The sequence below is a fragment of the Triticum dicoccoides genome, chromosome 7A (genome assembly GCF_002162155.2).
Source record: "Triticum dicoccoides isolate Atlit2015 ecotype Zavitan chromosome 7A, WEW_v2.0, whole genome shotgun sequence".
NCBI classification, from domain to species: Eukaryota; Viridiplantae; Streptophyta; class Magnoliopsida; order Poales; family Poaceae; genus Triticum; species Triticum dicoccoides.
In genome coordinates, this window is record NC_041392.1 from 125397649 (window position 1) to 125405959 (window position 8311).

The 8311-nt window shown below is 43.9% G+C and overlaps 2 protein-coding genes across 2 annotated transcripts; one reads left to right on the forward strand and one right to left on the reverse strand.

The window, feature by feature from the left end:
• Window positions 1–487: 487 nt before the first annotated feature.
• Window positions 488–3226, reverse strand: LOC119331494. Its single transcript, XM_037604655.1, has 3 exons — window positions 3056–3226; window positions 1098–1219; window positions 488–1014 (listed from the first exon to the last, which is right to left on the reverse strand). The coding sequence occupies exons 1-3, from the start codon at window positions 3198–3200 to the stop codon at window positions 694–696; spliced, it is 588 nt and encodes a 195-aa protein (XP_037460552.1). The 5' UTR covers window positions 3201–3226; the 3' UTR covers window positions 488–693.
• A 145-nt stretch (window positions 3227–3371) lies between these two features.
• Window positions 3372–6518, forward strand: LOC119332652. Its single transcript, XM_037605817.1, has 7 exons — window positions 3372–3565; window positions 3766–3845; window positions 3967–4037; window positions 4239–4309; window positions 4395–4476; window positions 5831–5880; window positions 6227–6518. Exons 1-7 carry the CDS (start codon window positions 3485–3487, stop codon window positions 6308–6310), a joined length of 519 nt encoding a protein of 172 aa, XP_037461714.1. The 5' UTR covers window positions 3372–3484; the 3' UTR covers window positions 6311–6518.
• The last annotated feature ends 1793 nt before the right edge of the window (window positions 6519–8311 follow it).

Consider the following 8311-nt stretch of genomic DNA (forward strand, 5'->3'; position numbering starts at 1 on the left):
TTGTTCCTTAGGGAAGACTTGCTCCTTATAAAAGAGTTATGCGGTAGACAGTGGTATGAAATTATTGGTCCTCTGGTAGGTCAATAGCTATGAATCCTTTGGTTATGAGCTCGCTCCTTTGGTAGGTTATAAGCCACTATAAGAGCTTTATCGATGTTTTAAACAAATTTTTCTTAGCCTTTTCAACCTATACATCTAGACGATGTACCTACCAAAAAAAAAACAATGTATTATTACAAAGTTCATGAAAAATAAAGACTAACAACTAGCATTCCATCACCAAAGAGAAAACACAGGCTAAGTAGAACCAACATCGCTTAACAACTTATCATGCAGCGATCAAATGAACGCTAAATTGGGAGTCACGTGAATGATTCCATTCAAATTTTGGTAGTTTATCCTTATGTCTGTTGTTATGAGCGTCACTAGTTCATGCACTTCTCATTATTGATAAGAACGACACCCACCAGGCATAAACAGAACGACAGAAACACATATCACCAGTGGATGGTATTTATTCATGAAAAAAGAGCAAACCTTACTGAACTTCCATACTTGATTACATGAGTATCAACTTCCATACTGAACTACTCTCTAAAGTCAAATAATTGAAACCCATACACATTAGTTTTCAATAACTAGCAGATAGAAGATGTTCACCACAAACAACAACCTACTTGCAGCAGCAATGCACTAAGCTGGAACAAGGTAATTGATGAAAGCTTCCGCGTTAGGAGCCAAAGCTTTCATGCCATCGCGTGTGGCCATTTCATCGTCCTCGAATTGGTATGCCGGGGCACAGGTCACTCCAACGAAAGAATAGTGCAGGTCAGGGTCCCGTCCAGGTGTCTTGACAAAAACACTGCCGTCATCAGTGAAGGACTCAATGTCGTGGGTCAGGAAGGCGCCAAACCACACATTCGGAGGGACCGTGTACTGCGGTCTCTGCCCTTTCCGTAGATCGGGACCGACTACTGTCATCTTGACTTGCCCATCATCATGCACCTCAAATACCTGAAATGGGTATTATATTGGATAAGATGGGCAGCATACTTAGAAAATGATCAGCAACTTTGTTTTGCGCTAAGTTTGCAGACCGTGAGGGGCTCCCCCATGTAGTAGTGCCATGCCTCAGCGCAAGGGATGCGGTGCAGCCGAGCGATCTCCCCAGCAGGCAGCAGGAAATAGATTGCACTACTCACAGCACGGTCCACCTTATCTAGAAGAATTAAACACGAAGTAACAAATTAGGAAAGACCTATTGCTTAACAGAAGCTATTCTTCAGAAACCTCAGCACATCCAACTGATCAACTTATGAGTTTCCTTGTTACCAACTTTAGAAACTAACACATATCAGAAACGACTAGACATTGCACTTATATTAGCCAATTACGGAAGTTTTGAGTGCATGGTGCTTGTAAAAAGTATTTAAGGATACGCAGCAGATAAGGCTTACTACCATAGGTACGAGTGTCTCAGTTATTCAGTTTGTTTGATAGTTTGTTTGTTCTAACATCTGAAAGTTAATGTAGTGATGGCTCAGGTGAGCTAACAGATTGTCTCGTTATTCTGACAAGAGGGCTCATAGGCACAAGGATGCAAAATCCTTTGAATGTTGATGTGTGTTGTCATAGCCCCAAACTGACAAGTCACAGCAGAATTATAGCACAAATTTGGCTAAGCTGAGTTGTATAACAATAGAAGACCATAAAAGAACAATTTAATGTGCTAGGATGATGTCACCAAGTCACAGGTTTTGGATGGTATATGTTTGAGACAACCAACACTTTGGCTTGGTTATGACATGCATAATTTGGTTGGCTGGCAAAAAGGCAGAACAGTAAAGGATAAATGAACCTTTCAACATAATTTATTGATTTATTCATGCTCATAAATAAGCAGATCCACACGCAAGGTTCAGAAAACTAGCAATGACTGACAGATTTTTTCAACAAGAAAATCTGATGGATTAAAATATATGTTGAGATCCAAGAGAAGGCTTTTAATTTACAAACCTTTCGAGCGGTTACGAAATCTCATAAACGGTAAGACGTAAATGTCATATGCCAAGTCTGGGCCATGCTCATGTTATTTCCACAATTATTCTAAAACATGGACAGCATCACCTAATATAAATAACAAGTCTGCTTGTATTTTTTTCTAGCAAGAAGTCAGGGTTTAGAAATACGGGGGTTTGCACATCCCGAACAGTTTTTATAACCCCAAGTCCCTTAGTGCTAACTACTTCACTTTCTCCACTAAAAACAACCACTACGGTTTCTAACACTAGCTATAGTGCAGGTACAAAGCATGCTCGACTAACATAAAACAAACATGCAAAATTAATTGTCTTGAAATTTACAAACGTATTTTCTTCTTCGTGCGTTTATTCTTACTACCTTGAATTTTTGATGTGCAAGAAGACATCAAAATCCATGAAGTTACAGACACAAATTTGTAAGTACACGCATTGCTCATTGCTTGAGAACGTCAATGCGCAAAACTCAGGAAACAATGACATAAAATATTTTTCTGAATTAGAAAATAGCACATGAACAACAAACTTTCTAAGCATGAGAAACAATGAATTTCTTCAAACCAAATCAGAGAGTAAATAAGATGCAATAAGTACATGAGCGATTGGGGGAAGAGTCTAATCTTTGTCCGCAACCATTGGGGTGGAGAATAGTGAAATCAAATCAAACATTTCGGACGGATCGGATTTGAGAATTAGCAGCAATTTTAATAGCCAAACAAAATGCTGGCCTTTTTATCTTCAGTGGATTATCCGGGCACCGCTTCAACCACGGAACAATGCACCGCTCACCAGCAATGGTGCTGTTTCCTGATCTATATCGAACTAGAAGTAATTAACATCACTTAACCGAGCCCCAGCTCACAAAACGGAGTGCGGCTAGTACTAAGGAAAACTGAAGAGCTACTGCAACTAGCTAGCGCTTCTACAATTCTCCGAGTGGTCTAGTCGAAGATCCCACCGCGAGATCAAGAAATCTAGGCGAATGCAGCGAGTAATCCGAGGCGAAGCTTACACACATTGGGGCGGGAGCGCGGACTTGGGGAGCGTGAGGGAGGGGTCGCGGAAGGTCTCCAGGTAGAAGCCGCCGTGGGGGTGGCGGTGCAGCTCCAGCGCCGCGACCACCTCCGCCGCCGTCTTCTTCTCCGTGCTCGACAGCGCCATGGATCCCGCTTCGCCTCCCCGGTCTGGTGGTGCCTTTCCCTTCCAGCCTCTTACGGCTCCTATCCGGTCTCCTGAACCAATCCGGGCCGTCGAGCGCGATAGATGGCCCAGCAACCAACGGCTCGTATCGCTCCACGCCGCGCACAAGGCACCTTACCTGGCTCGGCCGGTCGGGCTCACGCACGCGCACAACGGAGACCCACCCACCCACGAACCCGTCACCACCACCGCCACCGCCCTGACCCCCACGCGCGGCGGCGCCGCCCCGCTCGCCACCGGCGACCATGGCCCTGGCGGCCATCTTCGTCTTCCTTCTCGTCTGCGCGGTGCACGTGCTCGAGAGCATGCTCGATCTCGCCAAGAAGGTCAGCGACACGGAAGCTCTCTCTCTCTCCTTCTTTCCCTCCGATGAATTTGGCGCCGATTCCCCACGGAGAATTCGGTCTCTGTGGAAGAGTAGGATCGATTTCGTGGCGAATTGAGGAGGATTGGTGGATCTGCTGCATTGCGCGATTTCGACCGCTATGTTCAGGTAATCTTGTCCTGACCGGTTCATGTGTTGCAGAGGGGATCAGTGAGCGATGAGCAGGTCAAACTACGGGTGGCAATCACGCAGCTTCTCAAGGAGTCCAGTGCACTGTCAACGTAGGCGATTTCTTTACCGGCACCCTCTCCTCTGTCTTCTGATTTGGTGATTCTGATAGAGTTGTTCTTCAGAACTTTATGTTTTGCAATGTCATCGATTCCTTCCCTGTTCTTGTTGCAGGCCCTCGACGTTTGCGCAGGCCGCAAAGCTCAAGAGGCTGGCTGCTGCTAAAGAGAAGGATCTAGCCAAATGTAAGAGTTGAATTCTTGGCTGCCTACATTGAAACATTTAGTTCCCTTAACATTTGGGTGTGGTTGTGATCTTTCTTCTCATATTAGCCGATTACCAAAATTATATTTCTTTGGGACGAAAACCCTCCACCGGTATTGATATCAAAGCAAATCTCATCCATCAGTATGCAGCACACAAATAAGCTTCTTTCTATTTTGCAGTGCAACAGTCGGACATTAAGGGGAAGCAGTCTCAACATGAGAAATATGGCAAAGTTCTGAAGGCTACCAAGGTGCTTCATGATTTTAGTTTTTGTTCTCTGTTGTATTTGACATTTATACCCTCAGGAGTGTCTCATGAAATTGATCTGGTGGTAGGTCCTAGTCTATGGTTTGCTCGTTCTGTCGTTTTGGAGTGCACCTGTAGCTACCGTCCCCAACCATCTTCTACAGCCCTTCGGTATGTTAATGCCACTTATCACTTTGTTAGCTTGTCCAAAGCCTCATTGACTGCCTAATGTCTGCTCATTGTGCTTTAAATTGCCAGGTCTGCTCACTTTGTTAATGCCACTTGTCACTTAACTTGTTCCAAACCCAAAGCCTCATTAGCTGCCTGATGTCTGCTCATTGTGCTTTAAATTGCCAGGCTTGCTCATCGTGATATATAGTATATCATTTTAGAATGTGTACACTCGACATTTTGAAACATTGAGAGCTCATATAAATGAGAACTGGGTGTCAACCAGTTGGCTAGGCCAGATCAGGAGCAGGCTGAACTGCTCGCAGCCCGCTAACTCACGTTCGAGGCTCAACCTCGGTGCTCGCCTTTCTTCTTACTAGTAAATGCGCATGTGCAACGCAACACACGTTAATATTTAGGCAATATATTAATTGCACGCGGATATTAGGTATTCTATTATTTGTGTGTTAATCCTGTGATTAGTGCAATATTTGGTATGATATTAGTTGCATGTTAAACACGTTTAACGCTCACCATTGGAGCAGTATAGGTCGTTGGATTGACTTAGTTCGATGGCCGAGATCAGTTGGATCTGCCCCTTTGGGTCTTTTTATATTGGTATAGATAGATTACAAAAATGCCACCGAGGGCTGGTCCTGGTTGGTCAAAGTTTTTTCAGAGAACTGGGTGTTGACCAGTTGGCAAGCTGGAGCATGCTGAAGTGTTGACAGCCCTCCGACCTGCGTTTGAGGCTCAGCTTCCGCTGGGTTGGTGCTCGCCTTTCTTCTTACAAAAATGCCACCAAGGCTAGTCCTGTTTATTTTTTCTTGAGAGCTCATACAAACACAAGTTTTAGAGTTTGTCATATTCAAGTACTGACATCTCTGTATTTGAAAAAGTAATAGCCAGAGGTGTGTACAGAGATAGACTGTCAATGTCATAAGCAAAGTGGGCAAAAGCTAGAGTGGCAAAAACAAAGTTTTACCCAAAGTAGTGGTGTAGTGATTTCCAATAAAGTAATTCATCAACCAGATACTCCCTCCAGCTCCACCGAATACAATTAGACAAACTGCCAAATTACCATATCATTCTATCCGTTTTCAGATCATTAATATGTATAATTGCATTTATATTTGGTATACAATAATATTTGACTGTAAGATCATTGAATGTTGACATACTTTCAACTTCTCTAAAGGCAACATACTTTCGAGTTGGATGTTTGTTCTTGTTTACTCTCTGGGAACGAAACTGGTTTTCATGGACACACTATACGTGTAACCATGAAGATGTATCTGCCGGAAAAACACATCATCAAGGCATTAAGAAGTTGATGATTTTGAATTATTTACAGGAAGGATGTTCTCCTGGAAAGGCGTCGATGCTGCTACAGGACGTGTCGTGGTAAGCATAATCAAAGTTTAGCCTAAGGTTCTCCTTTGCACAGGACAAGTTTGGTTTTATCACAATGCTAAAAATATTCTCCTGGAATACATGAATTGGAATTTCCTTTTGGGGATACACCCTACTGTGTACATACATAAACTTGCAGGATTGGCAAATACAGTGTGCGGGTGTCCTATTTCATGCTTCCTTTAATCGTTTGCTCCCAAATATCTTGAATGCACATGTTTGGAAAAGATTATCCAAATGTCCTAGCTAATTTGCTGGATATTTTCACAGGAATTAACACAAAAGTTACGCTGTTCTATGTTCTCTAATACCCCTCGTGTTTGTGTTTCTGTTGCAGGTTGGAATTATGCCATGGCTATTTTTGACCTCTCGTGTCAGCAAATTATTGTCCCAAAAACTCGCCCCCATGTTTCTGCACTAGTAGCTCCTTCTGATGAAGTAAATGTTGTTGGAGCTTTCATCTTCTCTCACACATTTTTGTACTTATGACTTTTCTGTCTGATGGTACATCTGCAGCACCATTGTTTCAGATGCTCTCACTTTCTGTAAAAATGTTGTGCTTAATTATCTGACCTACTGATACCTATGGAGGTGTTTGATATCTGGATGCAGTCATGTTTACGGTGCAAGCAGGTCCTTTCCCCCCTCAAGATTACTGCAGTGAGCCTCAAATTTTTGGCCCTGCAATGATGTTCTATGGATTTGATTGGACGAATATGCTTTCAAAATTAGTCTTTTTGGAGCACCGTTTTTGTTCTTTTTTTCGCCCGGAGCATTAGGAATGTTTTTTTCTTTGCAAAATTGTTCACGCCTGTAGAACATTCAACAATGTTTGTTGTTAAAAAAATCCAGACTATTTTGATTTTTTACTGTTCACAACTCCTGAGCATTTGAGCTCAAGAGTTTGACTTAACGTCCTAATATAATAGGTTTCGCTAGGACGAGCCTTTGACCACCAATCACTCTATAATGTTGTACGTTACGTGACACAAAATTGATGTCGTCAGATTTGTATTCGGAGTACTTATTTGTGCCACTGATTTTGTATCACGAAAGCTACAAATTGGTCGTTCAATTGTTTTTCAAAGACTTGTCTCAGTGAAATCTAATCCGTGAGTAATTCGAAATGGATGGATTGGTCCAGAGTACATGTCGAGTTTTCCGTTTTAGTTGGGCTTGACCAGTCTGTTTTTTTTTTTACGGATGAGTCTGGTTCAAATTGCAGGGCCAGCTTCCTGTCCCATGATCAGAAACAAAATTCCTAAACGCTGACTGACGCGCGCGCGCTCTCCCGAACGCTGGAGCGGCCACACGACGACCGTCCATCAGAAACAAGGACACCACACGTGGAGGAGAGAATCCGACCGAAGCGCGGTGCCTTTTGTCGTTTTGGAATTTTGGAAATGCCCCCCTCCGGTTCTTCCCCATCTCCCATTCCCCTCTCTCATGCTTTCCACGAGGCCTCTGCTTTCCACACCGGGCGATAGAATCCAGCAATCCCTAGCCGCCGGAATTCGACGCACCATAGCCGGGGAGAGTCCACCGCCGACGGGGAGAGCCTCTCCGGTTGGAACGACCACCCACATCGGGGCAGAGGGGAACCGCGTGCGTGGCCAGCAAGTGGACCGACGGGCGAGACGCCATGCCGCGGACGCGACGGGGAGAAGAGAAGAAGGGGCGCGCGTGGGCGGCTGGCCGACGAGGAACCAACGCGTCTCTGCCACATCTACGAACCGTACGTCAGTTTTCCGGCGGCTCTCCATTTTTTTTTCTCGTCGTTTCTGGGGGAAGAAGGGTAGGGGAGCAAACTAGAGACTAAAATCGTGAGCGGGGAGGCGAAATCGTAGTCCTCGCCGGCGATTCAAACCAAAATCGCGTCAGAGCTGTTTGCCTGCAGCAAAACTTCATCTCTGTTTGCCTACATACTGTGTTGGTTGCCTAATTACGTTGCCTACAGCAAAACCTCATCTCTGTTGCCTGCATATTAGGCAAATATACGTTGTCCATTTATGTGTTTGTAGGCAACTCAAGTACTCATCCTGCGTATATGTAGGCAAACTCACACAGTAGTTAAGTTGGACAAAGGTTTCTGTAGGCAACATCTATGTTTGTGGCAAATATATGCTGTCGATTTCTGTGTTTGCAGGCAAGCTTTAAGTACTGTAATCTGAATTGTTGCTTGGTCCTTTTTGTAGAAGGCCAATGTTTTGTCAGGTTACTTGGTCTTTTTTATGTGTGTGTTTTCACATGGGGGAATGTGATCAGTTTGTGTTCACTACAACAGAAATACTGTGATTCATGTGCTCATAGAAGAATTAATAATCGAAATCAAATTACAATAGGGAGTCCCAGGTTTTGACCCCATGATACATGCTACATCCTGGGATTATTTTCCTTCTGAACAAACCATCATGTAGCATTT

Coding starts and splice junctions, on each gene's coding strand:
- LOC119332652 (XM_037605817.1), top strand. CDS start 3,485: ATGGCCCTGGCGGCCATCTTCGTCTTCCTTCTCGTCTGCGCGGTGCAC. Junction 3,566..3,765: donor TGCTCGATCTCGCCAAGAAG/GTCAGCGACACG, acceptor CATGTGTTGCAG/AGGGGATCAGTGAGCGATGA. Junction 4,038..4,238: donor AGAGAAGGATCTAGCCAAAT/GTAAGAGTTGAA, acceptor TCTATTTTGCAG/TGCAACAGTCGGACATTAAG.
- LOC119331494 (XM_037604655.1), bottom strand. CDS start 3,200: ATGGCGCTGTCGAGCACGGAGAAGAAGACGGCGGCGGAGGTGGTCGCG. Junction 1,220..3,055: donor GTCCGCGCTCCCGCCCCAAT/GTGTGTAAGCTT, acceptor TAATTCTTCTAG/ATAAGGTGGACCGTGCTGTG. Junction 1,015..1,097: donor ACATGGGGGAGCCCCTCACG/GTCTGCAAACTT, acceptor TACCCATTTCAG/GTATTTGAGGTGCATGATGA.